A 19,610-nucleotide genomic window follows, 5' to 3' on the forward strand; every position below is an offset into this window, starting at 1 on the left:
ATAAGAGGGGCATTCCTGGCTCCTAGCCCAGCACCCATAACTGGTGCTCCATGCTGGCCATTCTTCCTTAGAGCAGGGGTAGTCAACCTGCAGTCCTCCAGATGCCCATGGAATACAATTCCCATGAGCCCCTGCCAGCGTTTGCTGGCAGGGGCTCATGGGAATTGTAGTCCATGGACATCTGGAGGACCACAGGTTGACTGCCCCTGCCTTAGAGCCTTCGTTGCAGCGTGTCATCAGCAGCTTCTACTAACTCCGCAGAAAGTGTAGCGCTGCAGTCCTCCGCCTGGTGTCACTGTCCATTCACTGGGTCGAAGGTCCGCTCTAAAGTGGTTTAAACTGAAGTTGGAACGACAAAGCCGGTCAAAACAAAACCCGACGTGGCATTTGTAATGAACACTAGATGGCGCCCTTTCCCCAGTTAATGCGGAAGGGTGCTGCTGAAGCTCATCTGTACTTATGCTTTTGGTTTTGCTTTATTTCTGGCCGACCGGAGCGAAACATCAGGCACGCAGAACTATATTTAGGGGAGAGGCCGTGGCTGGGCGGCAAGGCACCTGCCTCACATGCGCTAGGTCCCAGGTTTGATCCCTTCTTCTGGCAGATCTCGGGGCCGCAGCCTCAGACCGTGGGAAGTCGCTGTCCATCCAAAAGCCGATACTGGCCTGGATGGGCCACCAGATGTTCTGGCCTTGGGTAAAGCCCCCTTCAAGCTTTTGCATATTAGAACTGTGCTGCCCGGTCATACTTGGTGATCATGAGGGTGGGAGGGGAAAGAAAATAGACGCATCCCCCTTCCCACCAGTCACAGGAGTCTCTGCTTAGGAATACGCTCTGCACCTGCTATGGGGCATCTCTTCACGGGATAAGCTCCTGGCAAGGAAAGGTCGTGCCAGCGGGAGCTCTGGCACACATTACTGTATTTACTTAAAAGGACGATTACCTTCAATGCAAGAAGCTCCTTCCCCTCAAAAAAGCTACCCACAAAATATTTTAGCATTCAACATCGTAATCGCTTGTGTGCAAATATAAGGGGATCCTTCTTTGCCATGCCCGGTCTTGCCTTTGAGTAAATACTGTAACACCGTAGCACAAGGACAGCTGGCGTGACCAGTGGCTTGGCGATCAGAAATGCCAGTCCCGTCCCTGGAAGGTTGCCGCGTGTTCAGGAGAGCACAAGACTGCTGCGTCGACACAGTGGCTAGCACGTCTCTACTTCTGGTTTCGTCTGCCTTTCGCCCTCCTCCTTGCAGCTTCCCTAGAGGCTGGCTGAGCAATTCCTGTGGAGACCTGCCCAAGTCCTCTCGGGTCTCCTGTAGCGTGTGACCCATCTCGCCCTGCCCTTCTGCAAAACGCAATGCGGTCGCATGGCACGATGCGTCCTCCACAGGCATAGTCAGACGGCTGTCCTTCACAGCTTCGTGGCTCCTCTGTGGTGTCCCAGGTCTGTCATTAGACACTTATGGAGCGGCAGCACCACCCCCTTTTCACGCACTGCCTCTGCTCACCCCACGTCAGGCAGGAGGGCAGAGCAAAGTTTCTGCTTTCTTCACCCTCACCCCAATTCTGGTGTGCAATAGAACCGGACGAGAGTCTTCTTCTGCAGTTCTGTGTTCATTTGCAGATTATTTTACCACAATAGCTGCCGTGCGCTCTCCAGGATGCTGCCACAGCGTTGGAGAGGAGGCGACTACACAGAGCCAGTTTGGTGTCGTGGTTAGGAGTGCGGACTTCTAATCTGGTGAGCCGGGTTTGATTCCGTGCTCCCCCACATGCAGCCAGCTGGATGACCTTAGGCTCATCATGGCACTGATAAAACTGTTCTGACCGAGCAGGAATATCAGGGCTCTCTCAGCTTCACCCACCTCACAGGGTGTCTGTTGTGGGGAGAGGAAAGGGAAGGTGACTGTAAGCTGCTTTGAGACTCCTTCGGGTAGGGAAAAGCGGCATATAAGAACCAACTCTTCTTCTTCTTCAAAGACGTGGCCACCATAAAAGGCTAGCACGGGGGTGGCTGCACAGTGGCTCCCAAGGCAGGGACTAGTTGGGTCAGAACTGCACTCGGCCTTATCTTAGTGTGCCGTAAAAACACATCGGTACAATACAAAAAGTTCTGTCATCCCAGGCAAGTGTCTGTAAGCATGTACAGAAGCCCCCCCCCCCCCAGGGGTGTGTTTTTGCTATGGAACAAAGGCAGAGTGTTCCTGTGCATCTGTGGTGGGGCACCCCTATATTCTGAGAACCGGCCCCCCTAGCAGATGCAAGTTCCTGTTCGGTTGCCTAACCCCTCCCTTCTGCCGAGCTGCCATTGGAGAATCCCTGTGACGTTACAGAGGCTGGCACTTTAGTGAGCTGTAGGGTTTTTCCCGTGTATTTTCAAGGACACCTGAGTGAAAAGGGGCCAGCTGCTAGGACGGTGGTTGGGGACGGGGCGGGGAACGGACACCCTCCCATATCCGAACACCAACGTCTGCTTGGGTTGTAAACCCGATTCAATTCTTTCTGTGTGCCGCTTTTCCTAATCGGCTTGTTTGTCTTGCTGCAGTCCTGTTTTTATTGCTGACCTTGTTGGTTCCATCGTGGAACTTCCTCAAAACCTTTTGGTGAGGAAGTGGAAAATGTGTTTGTGTGTTTTAAGAAAAGTGCACTTGCTGTGAATTTTGGCTTTGTTCTTTTTTTTGAACCCTGGCTTGTTAGCCCATTGCAATTTGTAGTGCCCATTGCTTCCCAAGGACTTTGCCTATGCCAGAGGGATTGTGGGGAGGGCATTCCCACATTCTTTGTGTGGCTCTTGGCTTTCAAGCTGGCAGCACACCCCCCCCCCCTCCCCAATGTTCACTGCGATTGGGGACTGCTTCTTCCCGCTCCAGAGTTGCGATCTGTGTGTGTGTGTGTGCCCTGTTGCCTTGAGCAGGGTCCCTTTCCTGAGGTTCTTCCTTCCGGCAGGTAGATTTGTGGACTCCTGCCCATCTGCTTGCTTGGCTGGTTTCGACCCTCTTGCGCAACTCTCAGTGTTCTCTTCCCTCTTTCAAGGAAATGGTGACGCTGGCTGTTCCTAGTTCTGTGGAAGAGGCCAGGGAGTGCAGAGGAGGGCGGTGAAGGCAGCGTTGGTCCCAGGGGATGGGAAGGCCACGTTTGCCCTGGTTGCAGCCTGCCACTTTGGCCAGAACCACTGAAAGCATCTCACAGAACAGCTCATTAAAATCCATATTCCGACAGCTTTTTTTTTTTAAGCAAGGTGTGCAATCCCCATCGGTACGAACTAAGCATGGGGGAGGTCCCGTTCTTAATGTCCTTGTTGGGGCGAGCTTGGAGAGGGTGCTCTCTCCCAGGCCAGCCAATTAAATGCCATCTTGGCGTCGTGGTTGGGAGCGGCGGCTTCCAATCCGGGGATCCGGCTTGGATTCCCCACTCCTCCTCCACATGCAGCCAGCTGGGTGACCTTGGGCTTGTCAATAGTCTCGTTAGAGCTGTTCTCACAGCAGTTCTGTCAGAGCTCTCTCAGCCCCATCTCCCTCGCAGGCTGTGGGGAGAGGAAGGGAAGGCGATTGCCAGCCCCCTTGAGAGTCCTTCGGGCAGTGAAAAGCGGGGGTAAGGGAGCCCACTCTTCTTCTTCCTCTTAATGACTTTGCTCAAGCAAGGGATCATTGGGTCGTGGTGTCGATGATGGACATGTTTTCAAAATCCGTGTGTCGTTACAAGGCCGGCTTTGGTGTTCATTACGGGAGTGGGTGACCACGGCTGTGGTTTAATCGTGGCATGTAAAACTGCTTCGTGCCGAGTCTGAATCTTGGTTTGTGCTTCCTGGTAGGGACTCTTCTGATTGTCAGGGGTTTTTCAGGGCTTGAAGGGTCTCCCCTATCCTGATGCCCGGGAGATCTTTAAGCTGGAGACCGAGCCCTGATCTTCCACAGGCAAAGCTGATGTTTCCATCACTGAGCTCCTGGCCTGTCTTTGCACGTGGGAGTTCTTCCGCTGTAGCAGCCACGGCATTTTAAAGAAATGAATTTCTCCCTGCCTGCCTCCACTCGCTCTTCCCTTCTCACGTCCGCGTTGCCCGACTGGCTCGCATTAAGCTCTGAAGTTGGCGTGGCCACGGTTTCTGAACCAAGGTCAAGTGATTGGCAGGGGCCGGAGAAAGAATTGCCTTTGGGCTTGAGTCGGAGACCGTCCAGAGTGCAGCTCCGGCCTTCCGACTGATCCTTTTTGGAGCGGGGCTGGGGTGTCCGTAGGAGAATTGTTTTGTGGCTTCTATCCGTCTCGTAGGCTTCCTCCCGGATTTCCAGCTGCTTCCTCTCACTGGCCTTTATGCCATTTCCAACGAACGTCCGGGCTTCCTGGAATGTTTGACGCTGGCACAGCGGGCTTGAAAATTGCTTCCGCCCAGTCTGCGCCAGTGACCCAGTGCCCGCAAGGGTCCCATTCCTAGCAGCCCTGGCCTATGGCCCTTAGACTGCGCATGGGTCTACACCAGGGATAGTCAAACTGCGGCCCTCCAGATGTCCATGGACTACAATTCCCATGAGCCCCTGCCAGCATTCGCTGGCAGGGGCTTCTGGGAATTGAAGTCCATGGACATCCGGAGGGCCGCAGTTTGACTACCCCTGGTCTACATGAACCCTTGGCAGAGAATTCCAGACTCCGCTTCCAATCAAGCCACGCTGTACCGCGAGGGGAGACCCTTTATTAGAGGCAATGTGTTTCTGCCCAGATGGGAGAACGTATCATTTGTCGAGGCAGGTGGTGTTCAAAGGTGGCTTGCTATTCACTGCCTGTCAGGAGGGAGCCTGGACGTCCTCGGTGGTCCCCCATGCTCCCGAGCTCCGGTGAGGTCAGGCTAACGTGGGCTGTCCGGGTGGCTAGCTTGTGATCAGGAGACTAAGACCAGAGGTTGCCATAAAGGGGAATACAAGCAAAGAACTTGCTGTCGGGTTTTCAGTGGTGGGGAAAGGCAGGGAGAAGCCAAGACAAGGCCACAAAAGGGGAGCAGAGGAGATGCAGAGTTGCCCAGAATGCTGGGCCAGTTTAGATGATTTGGGGGGAAGTCAACACCCCCCGGCTTCCGAGACGACACAGGGCCCTTTGAGACATTCCCTTGCAATGGGTACCTCTGTTGCAGCCATTCTCAACCAGGGCTTCATGACATCTCTGGAAGGGTTTCCTGAATGGGTGGGAGTGAATTAATATTTGATACATTTTTTTAAGGTGTTGGACATTTATTGGGCGATCTGGCCCTATATGGTCATGTTGACCTGCCCCCGTCTTCCCAAAACTGCCAGTGATGGGCCTGGAGGGGGTGGGAAGGGGAGGGGCCTCAGGTGGGCGTGTCCACAGCTCTGCTTCCCAACCATATTCTCTGCTTCCCAACCATATTCTGCAGCCTCACAGCACTTGTGGGGTTTCTCGAAGCCTGAAGAATGTTTCAGGGGTTTTTCAGTGGTCAGAAAGTCGAGAAAAGACGGCTCTGTTGGGAGGTTTGTAAAGGAGATAAACTTGATGTAAAAACATGGGGGAGGTCCCGTTCTTAATGTCCTTGTTGGGGCGAGCTTGGAAAGGGTGCTCTCTCCCAGGCCAGCCAATTAAATGCCATCTTGGCGTCGTGGTTGAGAGCGTGTGGCAACAGGGTAGAGGTTTGTATCGTAGTTCTCACCTGTGCTCTTTTCAGGGGGACGTGGGACTCTTCTCTTTCCGAGGAAGGTTAGACTGAAGCACAGGGACTGGCCCCAGCCCCCCCCCAGTAGTCTTTTTTTGGGGGGGGGGATTTGGCCTTTTGTTTCTCCAGGCCGAGGCCAGTCTGGCTGAGTAAAATTCTGCATCCTTCCTGCATCTCCTTGTCACTTTGCTCAAGAAGGAGACATATCTTAGACCAGTGGTCCCCAACCTTTTTATCACCGGGGACTGGTCGACGCTCAACAATTTTACTGAGGCCCGGGGGGGGGGGTAGTCTTTTGCCGAGGGACGTCGCCACCGCTGCCTGAGTCCCTGCTCTGCTTGCTTTCCCGCCAGCACCCCTGACTTCCCGCCGCCCACTGGGGGGTGCTGCCAGCAGCAGCTGCGCAGTGCCACACCGAGGGGGAGCCCCAGCCATGGCGGCCGCCGGAGAGCACCAAAGGTGAGCCGGCGGCAGAGTGGCAGGGCAGCCCCTGAGGCAGCAGCCAGGGAGGAGGAGGAGGAGCCGCAGCCTGGTACTGACTGATCTACGGACCAGTCCCGGTCTCCGGACCAGGGGTTGGGGACCACTGTCCTAGACTATCCTCAGCGCTCTTTGTGAAATACGTGTAGAAGATAGTGGCAGACCAGCCATCTCTTGGGCGGGCAGCCTGACATTGCTGGTCTCATGGGAATCCATCCCAGCTGGCTCATAGATCCAGGGAGTCCAGCCTCCATTTCCCCCACGGTGGCTGTCCAGGTGCCCTCAGGACGACCAGAAACAGGCACAGAGCTGCCTCTGTAGCCGGCCTTCCCCAATGGCGGCCACTTAGAAGCATATTGTCCCCAAACGTGGCGATTCCCCGTTAGGTCCTTCGGCAGCTACTGGCCATAGCGGTTATCTTCCTTTGAGTTGGTCACGTGGCCCCTCCATCAGTGGTTCATTGTGGGAAGAAGTACTTCCTGGTGTCTGATCCTGGGGCCGCCATCTTCATCGGACGCCCCTCCTCGCTATGACGGGGGAGAGTCTTCGCTCTCCACGCCTTCTGCACCGTGCATCTTCTCGCTGAGGAACCCTTGGCGAACCCGCCACGGGAGAGGATGCAATTTGAAAATTGCTGATCTTGGATAGTTGCACCATCTGAACGAGCCCTGCTTTCTCCGCATGGTTTCTCTTCCCCCGCTTACAGCCAGAAATCCCCCTGGGGCTTTCAGCCTGTGATCCGTGCTGCAGCAGCTCTTTGAGAAACTCCACGTTACAGAGTTGAGCAAGGAACAAGTTGATTCCATTCTCCCTCTCCCCCTTGGCCAGGACAGCTCTGAGCACAAGGCACCCACCCAGGCTATCTATCCATCTGTGAAGCACCAGCTGCGTAACTCAATTTGGGCTTGTCCTTACCTTGTTCCATAACATGGTTGGACACCCACCCACCCCCTTAAGAAAGCAAAGGACTGAGCAGCTCTTTCGTGTCTGTGTTGCTTTCCTCTTTGGGGCGTAACGTTGTGCCTCCCTAAGAAGGCATCAGGGTTCCCAAGGGCACGACGGAGGGCATACGAGGCAGTCTGGTGCCAGTTCAGGGCCGGGGGACAGGGGGAGGGCTGCAGGGAACCCCGCCTAAGCAGCCTCAGGTTCCTTGGTGGAAGAAAGGCCGGATGTGGAGGCATTTGTTTTCAACGTCTCCCATTCCGTGTGGACGCTCTCTTGCACTGAATCAGGCCATTCTTCTCTCCAGCCCGGGGCTGCCCCTTCTGTCTGGAAGCAACTCTCCGATGCGTTTCCCAGCTCTTGCAACCTCAGAGCCTTTTAACTGGAAGTACCGGAGAGCAAGCCAGCAACTTCCTGCTGGCAGAATATGTTCCCTTAACAATCAGCTGAGGGGCGGGGGGGGGGGGACTGGATCTTCAGGAAGAGCTTTGCAGGGTGTGCAAAAGTGACTGCCCCTGGAAGAAATGTTGATGTCTTTGGAACAGATTTTCTTGACTGTTTTTTACAGTTGAGAAACACCTGCAACATTCTCCAGGCTTTGAAATCCCCCAGAAGTGATGCGATCGTGCAGAATACGGTGGGAAGCATATTCCCTCCCCTTCCCCACCCCTCTCTAGGCCCATCATTGGCTGTTTTGGAAGGGGGTTGGGTGGGTTGACATGGCCACATGAGGCAGGACTTCTCAGCCATGGTTTCCTTGAAACCCTACAGTTTCCTGACACCCTGGAAGGGTTTCCCAAATGGGTGGAAGTTCATTAATTATATGTATAGATTTAAAAATTTATCAGGTGATGTGACCATATGTGGTTATATTCACCTGCCCCTCCCTCCCGAAATGGCCATTGATGGTCCTGGCGGGGGCAGGAAGGGGCGGGGCCCCAGGTGGGCGTGTCCACAGCTCTGCTTCCTAACCATATTCTACACGATTGCGCCACTTCTGGGGTTTCTCAAAGCCTGAAGGATGTTTCAGGGGTTTCTCAACGGTAAAAAAGTTGAGGAAGGCTGATATATGTTCCTATCCCCTGATAAATGTTGTACGAATTTTAAAAAATATATTAAAGATTAATTAGCTCCCACCCATTCAGGTCACCTTTCCAGGGCTGTCAAGAACCCGGTTGAGAAGGCCTGCTTTGGGATATGGCCTGTTAGAGCCCCAGTGGGTGGTGATAAAACAGGAAGTGACGTTGCAAGTCACTGGCTGACGTAATCTGTCTCCATCTTACCTACTGGGAGGGCTTACTTTGGACCTCCAGGTGTGCCCACAGTGCATCTCTTTTAAGACCAATGTCCCCTCCCATGCAACGTTAAGAAACTGCTTTTGAAGCCCCCCTTTGGTTTCTGAAACTGCTTCGACTCTGCTGTTCCGGGGACAAAAGGCCAAAGGGTCCTTGGGGACACAGACGTTATCGCCGTTTCTTTGCTCTTGTCCTGGCCCTTTCAGAAAGCTGGGCCTGGTTATGCCACCGGTTTCCAGCGTCCTTCCTGGGAAGCAAAGTTATTTCCTTTGGGCCCGTTTCCAAGTCGGGGCTCGCTGAGAAGCAGGGAGTGACCATTTGAGAAGCCCCATTCCAGGCTGCGTCTCAACAGTTGGCTTTTGTGTTCGCTCCCTGCCTAAATATAAAAAGATGGTGTCATCCGAGGCTGGCTTCACTTTTGGGAAGGGGTGGCTAGTGGGGGTGGGTGGGTCGATGAACGCTGCGGGATGAGTCGCCGGTTGTGGTGAAGAAAGCAGGCAGATTTCCCATGAGAAAATAGCCCTTCGTTCTCTCCAGGCGTGGGGTGACACATTTCTGTCCCACCCCCGAGTCGTCTGCCCAAGGTTAAAAATCCCACATCTCTGAGCATTAATAGCAAGCAGAGATGCTCTCCGTGGGCCTCTGTCTGGATACTGCCCTTTCCCTCTTTTCTTCCCGGAGGGTCCGTGTCCATTTGTTTTTATCCCGCCTTCTTTGGCAGAAACTGTCTTCCAGTTCTTAGGAATGAAAACACCTAACGGCGATTAAAAGTCAAAGGTTCACAGAACTGCCTCCAGACCAGGCCGAAGAAACCGCCCTGAGCTGTATGGGAAGGCGGTTTAAAAATCTAATAAATAAATAAATAAAGGGTGCCTGGCTGCTTCCTTGCTTTGGTCTCAGAGAGGGCAGATTCTCAGCTCGCTGGGTTGATCTCCCTCCAGTAACTCTATCATTGGCAGCTGGAAGTTGGCTGGAAGGGAAGGGGGGGATACCAGCTATAACGGGATGCAGCCGCAATAGGCAACATAGTGGACAAAAAGGAGATGGTGCAGGGGAGAGCAGCAAGGATGAACCGGGACCTGAGGCTAAGCCCTGTGAGGAACGGCTGAGGGACTTGGGAATGTTTCAGCTGGGAGAAGAGGAATTTGAGAGGGGACAGGATGGCTCTCCTTAAGTATTTGAAAGGTATTCACTTAGGGGAGGCCAGAGAGCTGTCAGGGGAAAAAAATCAGAGTAGTTCAGCCGTGGAATGGACTGCCTAAGGAGGTGGTGAGCTCCCCTTACTGACCGTCTTTAAGCAGCGGCAGGACAGAATTGGCTTTATTGTAGTGGTTAAAAGCAGCAGCTACTAATCTGGTGAGCTGGATTTGAATTGCTGGCAGGGGCTCCTGGGAATTGTAGTCCATGGACATCTGGAGGACCACAGGTTGACCAGCCCTGCTCTAGACTCACTCCTAGTTAAATGTATTGGTTACTCTGATAAATGCAAGGTACAGTTCCTTCTCTCCAGTCAGGATCCAGATACAATTAACAAAGTGGCTAAATTCTTACAAATGGCAATTAAGCTGCGTGAACTTAAGAACTAATTGTCTGTGTTCTGATTTGCCTTGTTTTTTTATGCCAATAAAAGTTGTTGTTGTTGTAACAAAATGAATATACTCGATGGTTAGCAGCAACTTTCTTTCCAATCAGCGTCCCGTCAAGCAGATGAATCTTCCAGCTAAGTTGGCTCAAGGGTTGCACGGTGACAGTGTCCATCTCTCAGCTGGCAGTTGCCGTTCAAGCCCTCTGTGTTTTACGTCCTCTGTATTTGTCAGCCTTTCTGGCCAAAGCCTCTTGCTAACTTATTTGATGACGATTTGAAGGATGCGGTCGCTAAATCTGGGCACCGGAGGCTTGAGCCATGCCCTGCACGTTTATGAAATAGATGTGCTTTGATATTTCCAAAGGTTTGTCTCACCAACATACTAATTGGACAGAAATAATACAGAAACCGGAACCTCCACGCTTGGGGCATGGTTGTCTCCCCCCCCCCCCGCAGGGAAATGCTTGCCAATTCCCCTAAAATTAGACTTGCCCTCTCTAGAAAGGGGGGGGAGGGATGGTTGGCAGGGAGAGAGATTTAATTTGGTTTCCCCCTGGTGACTAGCCTCCCCGTTGCCCAGATTTATATTTCACCCTTGGATTCCTAAGGAATCAAATTCCAGTCTAACCACAGGCTCCTGAGGGTCCCTCATCAAGCACATGTTTTGCGCCCAAGTCATCAAAGGGTTTTCTGATGAGATGCTTGAGTGGTTCTCTCTGCCTCCCCCCCCCCCCCCCACACACACACACTCCCTGTTGATGCTTGCTCTCGAAATGTGTGCACATGCCAACCTTCCGTGATGGAAGTGCAGCTTGCTGACTTGGCTTTTGCTCACCTCCACCACCTTGATCCGGGCGTTTGCCCCTGAGCACACAGGGAGCACTAAACAATATCCCAACTATTCAATTGTAATCTTTTTTAAGACAACAGGTTTCTAGCTTTTAAGGTTGGGCGAGAGGTTGGAAAATGCACAAACGAACACCCAGGAAGTTGACTTAATGCAGAATCAGACCCCTGGTCCCTCAAAATCTATCCAGACTGGCAGTGGGTGTCCAGGGCCTCAAGCAGAGGTCGTTCACCATCACTGCATCCTTGGGTCTTGAACTGGAAATGCCTGGGATTGAACCTGGGACCTCCTGTATGCCAAGCAGAGGCTCTACCAAAGAGTCACAGCCCCTCCCCAACACTGGGGAGGAAAGGAAAGGCAGAGCAGGATTTCCACTGGTCTCGGGTGCTACCTCAGCTATAGCTTTCTGCACACTCCCTGTTGTAAGTCATAGCAAGGATCTTCTGGCTTATTAGCTACAATAGCTACATACTCCTGAATACCAAACACAGGCTGGCAGTTGCTAGCCTTGTTGGACAAAGCAATTTTTGTAAACAGGTGTCCCCTCGCTTGACTTGCATAGTTTGGAATGTCACTTTTCTTGTCGCAGAATTCGTTTTTTTTGCTTTTTTTCACTAGACGTGTCTGAGGGCACCGAGGTTTTGGACCTTGGTGTCTCCTGCCTAGGCCAGTATTGTAGCTGCTGCTTCAAACTGGATTCCAGCAGTGAGTCTGACATCATTTCTATTTTGGTCAAGCCCTTGGATGCCCTTGACGCTCTTTGCTGAATGTACGTGGAAGGTAACGGGTGCAGCTGCCAGCTAGGTGCACTGCCTACAAAATCACGGTCAGGCCAAGGTGGGTCCACGTAGCACAACATCACTCCCCAACAGTGACCTGCCAGTTGACCCTTCCTGCCCCAAGGTCCCGGAGCAGTGGGGCTTAGCCTCCCATCCACCCCCGGTAGCTTCTATTCGGAAGTATATTGTCTCAGAACATAGGGGTTCCAGGTAGATCTCTTAACGCCCACTAGCTGCAGCGGCTCTTTTCCTTCGAATTAGTCTGGTCCCTCTTTAAAAGCTATGCATTGTGTGAAGAAGTATTTCCTTTCATCTGACTCTGTCGCTGCCTAGCCCTTGCTGATGGCTTATGCTGGCCAGAACTGGGAAGTCAAGCAGGGTCGGCCTCGGTCAGTACCTGGGACAGGAGGCCACCAAGGGTCGCTACACAGCGGCGGGCAATGGGAACCCACCTCTAAAAATCCTACAGGATTGCCGAGGGTCGGCTGCACTTTGACGGTGTTTTCCACAACTCCCGTGTTCCAGCTTGTGGCTGTTGCTGCCCCTTCCTAATCCCGCTCACTGGGGGTCCCAAAGGCTGGGAGAATTGCCCCAGCAGCACCTTGATCCTTCAGCGCAGCATGCAGGTCGGTGGTGGGCTTTCAAGCTTAGCTCCGGAGCAGGAGAGAGAAATCTCCAGGCTTGTGCCAGCCTCTGACGCACGGCCTGATCGACTCCAGGCTCTGAGCAGCAGGGGGTAGGAGAGCAGCTTCTCCTCTCTGAATCTGAGCGCAGCCACCCCGTGTCAGTTTAAACAAGCCATTGGCATCGTAGTTTTCATTCCAGTTGCCCTGTGGTTTCTGTGGGTTTCTGGATTCTGGGTCTGTCTTTTTCTTTTTTTTTTCCATTAGGGAATTGTTTGCATTTCAGTGGGAGAGAGGTAATAAAATCGGTTTAACCTTCAGGTGGCTTGACAGGTGTTTCCAGCTGCTTTCTTTCCACCTCCGCCCCATATGTGGGTGCTTTCTTGCTGTAAGTTTCTTTTTGCTCATGTTGAATTCCAGATCAGACTTAAAGTTTTGGCAATCACCTTTAGAGCCTCTTGTGGCGCAGGGTGGTAAGGCAGCAGAAATGCTGTCTGAAGCTGTCTGCCCATGAGGCTGGGAGTTCGATCCCAGCAGCCGGCTCAAGGTCGACTCAGCCTTCCATCCTTCCGAGGTTAGTGAAATGAGTACCCAGCTTGCTGGGGGGTAAACAGTAATGACTGGGGAAGGCATGGGCAAACCACCCCGTATCGAGTCTGCCATGAAAACGCTAGAGGGCGTCACCCCAAGGGTCAGACATGACTCGGTGCTTGCACAGGGGATACCCTTACCTTTAATCACCTTTAAGGCCATACGTGGTCTGGGCCCAATGTACCTGAGGGTCTGCCTCGCTGCCTATATCCCTCAAAGAGCATTACGCTCTGTCACTTCCAACTGGCGAGTGGTCCCTGGCTGTAAAGAAGCCCATCTGACTTCAACCATGGCAAGTCTAATGGAATTGATCTGTCACTCCTGCTTTCAAACTGAACACCCCTCTTCAGAGCAGCTGCCAGTGACAACGCAGTCTTGCCCCGTGAAGCATCTGCCCTGCCTAGCTGCCTCCCGGATTTGCTGCCTCTATCTTGTGTGTCAGTTTGGTATCTGGTGTGCGTGTGTGGACAACTGTGTGTGAGCAGTATGCTTTTATTAGGATGTAAAGCTGTTGTGGGGGGGGGGGGCGGTGTGAGAGCCAGCATTCCATAGTGGTTAAGAGTGGCAGACTCTAATCTGGAGAATGGTTTGATTCCCCACTCCTCCACATGCAGCCAGCTGGGTGACCTTGGGCTAGTCGCAGTTCTCTTAGGGATGTTCTTGCAGAGCAGCTCTCTCAGTCCCACCTACCTCCCGGAGCGTCGGCTGCGGGGAGAGGAAGGGAAAGGTGTTTGTAAGCCGCTTTGAGACTCCTTCAGTAGTGAAAACCATGGTATAAAAAACCTGCTGTTCTCCTCCTAGCTCTGTGTTCTCCTCTTCCAGACCGGTGAGCCTCAATGGGTCATGACAAGGAAATGCACTTCTGAACGGGACTGTCATTTTTCTGTTTTACGAGGCACAAATTTGGGTTGATAGTTCAGCAAGTCCTTTTGTGACCAGGCTGGAACAGGCTTCCTCGGGAGGTGGTGGGTCCTCCATCTTTGGAAATTTTTAAACAGAGGCTAGATAGCCATCTGACGGAGAGGTTGATTCTGTGAGGGTTCAAGGGGGTAGCAGGTTACAGGGGATGAGCGATTGGGATGTGAGTGTCCTGCATAGTGCAGGGGGCTGGACTAGATGACCCAGGAGGTCCCTTCCAACCCTATGATTCTATGATTCTATGACCTGTCCATCCTCCTAGGAACTTGGGCTGGTGCTTGCGATTCTTTCCTCACAACAGCCCAGCGAGGTAGATCATGCCAGGCATTTGTGATTGACCCAGGCTTGCCTCGTCTCGTGGGGGTCTGAACGAACTGGTTTCCCTGATCTCATCCCGTGCCCCAGTCACTGAGCCACACCAGCTCCCTGTTTCACCTCCTTTCCCCGATGCTGGCCTGAGTCATTGACTGCAATTTTAAGGAAGTCCAAGGGTGGGACAGGCTGTTCCCTTATGCGGGGCCTAGACAGGATGATCTGATTTGTGGTTCTGACCCAGTGCTGGGCTGTCTGGTGACCCCCATGAAAAAGTTACTGCAACCTCATTGGGAATTACTAGTGGTGGATTCAATTGAATGAAAGGATGTAAAGCTGTGTATGGGGGGGAGTGAGTGAGTCATCAGTTCTCTTTTGTCTCCCCTTCCTTTAACCCCAGGAGACGAGGTTTTTTTGGCAACTTACCAGGGGCCCCAGCTGCCATAACCCAGCAGTGCCTGGGGGGGGGGGGAGAGAAGCGCCCCGTGTTGACGCCACCAGAGATGACTGAATCCCAACCTTATAATTAATTAATGGGAAAAGATAAAATTAAAAGTTTTTTCTTCTCTGCCGTGGCCGAGATCCAGGATGAAAAGGGCAGCTAGTTTTGGCTTAGGGAGTTCATTGGCTTGCCCCTCCAAAAAAACTGTGTCAATCATGCTTTGGAAACTGAGGAGGGTTTCAGGAAGAGTTTATCATGTTTTACGAGGCTCTCTTGTCCAAAGTGTAAAATCGGGTCATTCTCCTGGCTGCATCTGGTCACGTGAGCATATGAAGCAGCCTTAGACTGAATCGAGCTGAGAAATGGTCTCTCCAGAGCTACCTAAGGGTGGAGGCTGTTGATGCATTTGGAACAGTGTTGGTATGCTTGTTGGCATAAGACAGGGGTAGTGAAACTGTGGCCCTCCAGATGTCCATGGACTACAATTCCCATGAGCCCCTGCCAGCGAATGCTGGCAGGGGCTCATGGGAATTGTAGTCCATGGACATCTGGAGGGCCGCAGTTTTACTACCCCTGGTATAAGTTGTTTAACTTTGGGCATTTAATATAAACAAAAAAGGTACAATGCACACACATGCTTTACCTGGTGCCCAGGAGAACCTTCTGAGAACCTTCCCAGAAGCAGTGAACTGAATGGATTGGACATGTGACAGACAGCACTGTTAAAAGCGTAGAAGAGCTGTGTGAAGAGCTAAGCAACTGTGAAGGGTTAATTCTTCACAAAGCCAGAGAGCTTTGAGTGACAAGCTGTTCCAAGGGATCTGGGTGGTTGGCATCAGCTGTTCTGAGAAAGACTTCAGGCTTTTTCAACCTTTTGATGTGAAGGAGCTTCTGAAAGAATTGCGCAGGTTTCCAGGAGCCACAGAAGTGGTCAGCTGGCCACGCCTCCCTGCCATGCCCTCCAGGAAATGACATATCACCAGAAATGATGTCATCCCCTGTGTTAATGGGCAGGCTTAAGGAGGACTGAGGGCAGGAGAGATAGGAGGTGGCTTAACCTGAGTAAGTGGGCCCCTGTCCTAGGTGCAAAAACCATGAAAGAACTCGTGCTTGAGGGGGGGAACATGGAAGGGGCCAGTTTCCTTAGCTTGTGGCTGAGTCCATTATGGTAGGAGGGGAAAGGCTGCAGACCCCCTCCAGAGTTGCCACAGACTCCCCAGGGTCCTGTGGACCCCTGGTTATGAATCCCTTGTTTAGACAAACAGGGGTAGTCAAACTGCAGCCCTCCGGATGTCTATGGCCTACAATTCCCATGAGCCCCTGCCAGCATTCGCTGGCAGGGGCTCCTGGGAATTGTAGTCCATGGACATCTGGAGGGCCGCAGTTTGCCTACCCCTGCTCCATACTGTCACAGACTTCCAACTGCTCTCAACATTCTGTGCCTTCTTGAGCATGCTCAGTTTGTCCTTCTTTCATGTACAGTCACATTGTTCTACATACCTGGGGAGGCCCCTGCCCATGCCCTTAACCCTTGTCTCTTGGTGCCCCGATCGTTCCTCTTTTTCCTGTTGGCACCCCCATCTTCCTAATCAGTGTGGTTCATTTTCCATCAGCAGAACAGCTAGGTTGGGGTCCTGTAGCACCTGAGAAACCAAAGAGATTTTTGAGCTATAAGCCTATGAGAGTCAGAGCTCCCTTTGTCAGGCGAAGTTTCATTAGATGCCATCTGACGAAGGGGGTTTTGACTCTCGAAAGGTTTGGCCTCCAAGCTGGCTGTTCCGTCGCAGACCAATCCGCCTTCCCTCTGGGACTTTTATTTGGTCGGTGGGAAATAACTTTTGTGCCTCTTCTCCTTCGCTGCAGCTCAGCAGTCTCCCGAAAATGCCGTACCTGACGCTATTGGGGGGGGGGGGTAAGGATGAAGGGGAAATCAGTGAAAATTGCTCGTTTTGCCTGGCTCCAACCATAGTGATGCTGTAACAGAACCTGCTTTTAGAAGTCCCTTCTGTGGGAAACTGATGTTTGAAGAAACCCAAGCCCAAATGCTTCTTTGTGTGTTCAGATCTAACCATTGCAGGCCTTCGGATTCGATCTGTAACGGCTCTAAAACGATCGTGTGCGGCGACACCTGACGTTTCGGTTTTCTCTCCTGCTCCCATCTGCAGGGTCCACACATAGCTTCAGTGACTCTTGCTGCGTATGAATGTAACTCTGTGGACTTCCCTGAGCCACCTTACCCTGACCAAATAATGTGCCCTGACGAGGAGGGGGTTGAAGGATCAATTTCATTATGGACCATCATCTCCAAAGTCAGGCTAGAGGCCTGCATGTGGGTAAGGAATCCTTCCAATTGAACATTTTTGGAGGCGAGATGTTGAAGAAATTCTTGGATCTGTTTTTGTTTAAGCGGTCGATTTAATCGATTGACTTAAATGGCTAGATTAAAGACAGCTTTTTAAACAAGGAAATGTATTTATTATATTTATTATATTTATTATATTTATTATATTTATTATATTTATTATATTTATTATATTTATTATATTTATTATATTTATATGCCGCCCTCCCCGAAGGCTCAGGGCCGTTCACATGAAAAAGAAACTGAGTTTAACAATAGATATTAGAGAAGGATGCATCGAAACTTAGAAGAGGCATTCCAACGTTGTCACACAAGGGAGCGTGTCCCTCCCAGTACAGCCCTTAAAGAAGCATCCCACTTCTTTGTGTGGATAAGGAATGCCTCTTCCAAGAGGCTGTGGCAGGGGAGATATCTTAAAAACAAAAGGATGTGAATCAATACAAATGTTCTTTGAATGAATGCAAATGTCACAGGTCAGCTAAGGTTTCCTTAATCTGTTGTGTATTTCCGACATCTGCACTATTGCTATGAGGTAAGGGTGTACATAGCCTGTTTGGTGCTCGGGGTGGGGGGCAGCGTGCCCAGTGGGCTTGTCAGCTGGCAGAGCACTCACCTGGCTGCCTTCTGGATCTCCCCCCACATGCTCAAAGGCACTTGCCCAGGAGACCCGCCCCCACCCCCCACTCCGCCTAGACTTGGATGTGAGCACCAGGGATGGCAAGATGCAGGGGCCTGCAGTGTTCCTGCCCCACAGACTGCTAAGCAGGCAGCCCAGTCAGGCGAGAGATGCCAGAGAGACCTGCCACCAGCCCCCCTGGGGAGCGGCTAGGGTGTGAGCGACAGGGAGGGTGGTGTGCAGGCCATCCGGGTTGCGGTCCTTTACAGATGCCTTTACAGATCCCTTGAGCATCAGCCTGGCCGATGGGACATGCTGGTGGCGGACTGTGGCTCCTGCGGAAGGCTGCAATGGCCGCTCAGGGTGTCGTCTGGACAGGCGGGTTCCCCCTTCCCCCGGCAGGGTGCTCAGAGCACAGCCCCTGCTTGCCAACCCCTAGTTCTGCCACTACTGCAAGGAGTAATTTGGAGGGTTGTTTGTGCTTAGCTTAAGGTGGGTGAAAGGCTAGCCGTCGTCCGCCAGAACAGACATCACACGAGGAGGAGACAAAACATACAAAGACCTCCTCAGCCTGCTGCTTTTTTTGACAGTGGAGATCAACGTGTGGCTCTTCCCCTCGGGGAACCTCTTCCTCTCGCTACCGTTATCTGATGTCATGACATGTTTTCTTGGCCTTGTTTACGGGAGTCGGCCGGTTTCCTGTAAACTCAACGCGCCAGCAGCTGCATCGCTCCGTGTCCTCCGAATTCCAGCCTGCTCCTGGAGAAGCCGCTGGGGGAAAGAAATGTGCCCCGGCTTCCCTTTTCCGTCCGGTCAACCTTTAGAGATGCCGCAGTCCAGCTTCGCTTGCCCGCCCGGTCATGCTTTCAACCATTTTTTTAAAAATCTGAAGCAAAGGACAGTGCTGCACATCATGGGGGTTGTGGGGTTGCTGCCAAAAGGGCACACTTGCCTTGACTTTCCTTCCTCTCCATTTGCAGGATGGGGGGGGGGAGCTTCCTGCATCCCGAGGTGATCAGTTCAGTTAAAGCGGGGGTAGTCAAACTGCGGCCCTCCAGATGTCCATGGACTACAATTCCCATGAGCCTCCTGCCAGAGAACTTCCCCAACAGATGGCTCTCCGGCCATTTCTTGGAAACCACTAGCAAGCAAGGCTGCCCCCTACCCCTGGAATTGGTGATGTGGTCAAAGTGCTCTTTAGCAGTGGTCCCCAACCTTTTTTTGGTTGGGGACCGGCAGGGCGATGGCCACGCCAGCGCAGCGCGCATGCGTGGCCGCACGCGTGGCCTTCCTCTCACTGGGCCGTGGAACACAGGTTGGGGACCACTGCTCTTTAGCATGCATGTTCAACCTGAGATCTCTCCTCCAGGATCTTAACCTGTGACCTCTAGTCTTGCTCTTTGGAATAGTAGAGAGCAGGTATTTCTGTTTCCGCCTTCTGGCCAGGTTCTGCTGGGGGGGGGGGGGGTCGTTCTGCCAGTGGGAGTTGTTCGTTCATTCCGTTGCTTCCCAGGAAGAGGAGGAGGAGGAGGAGGTGCAGTTGCCTGCTCCTGACATGCTCAGAGCACGGACTCTCACAGAGGCTCTATGATTCTGAGAACACATCCCCCCCCCCCGGGAAGGAGGTTAAAAGCAGATTATACTCCAGCTTCCATGGGGTGTGTGGGGTGTGCTTCTGCTTTCAGAAGGAAAGGCCACGCAAGGGGGATCGTGAGGTCTTGCGTTCTCCGTGTCTGTCTGGGTGGTTTGTCTGTCTCCACACGTGGCCCAGCTAACTCAGGGAAAGTTCACTTCCAGGCCATGCAAGGGTGACCTTTTGTTTTTCCTTTGGGTTAGCAACAAGAAGCCAAAACAGAAATGTTGTTTTTATGGTGGGAGAGCAGGGTGGGTTCCCCCGCCCCCCCCTTCTCTTTCTCCTTTTGCCTCGTCACATTCCAGATTCATTGTACAGGCTTGGAAAAAATGTTTTCGGACTCATAATTTGAATCCTCTGTGACAAACAGGCATTTTGGAGTGCTAAAGTACTAATTTAAGTCCTGCTGTTTGTACTCTCAGAGGATGGAGCCATAAAGTGATATCTGATGCCGGTCTGTTCTCCTTGCCTCCTTCCTCTCACCCGTCTGTTCTCCTTGCCTCCTTCCCCTCACCGGTCTGTTCTCCTTGCC

At 52.4% G+C, this 19,610-nt stretch overlaps 1 protein-coding gene across 2 annotated transcripts in view; it reads left to right on the forward strand.

Annotated features, from left to right (window-relative positions):
* VMP1 (vacuole membrane protein 1) overlaps positions 1–19,610 on the forward strand; it is a 119,898-nt gene that overhangs the window by 28,028 nt on the left and 72,260 nt on the right. For both annotated transcript variants that reach the window (XM_077311359.1, XM_077311358.1), the window contains exon 6: positions 16,633–16,800. In XM_077311359.1, the coding sequence (XP_077167474.1) occupies positions 16,633–16,800 (168 nt within the window). The remainder of the gene's footprint in view (positions 1–16,632; positions 16,801–19,610) is intronic.

This window comes from Paroedura picta, chromosome 15, assembly GCF_049243985.1.
Source record: "Paroedura picta isolate Pp20150507F chromosome 15, Ppicta_v3.0, whole genome shotgun sequence".
NCBI lineage: Eukaryota > Metazoa > Chordata > Lepidosauria > Squamata > Gekkonidae > Paroedura > Paroedura picta.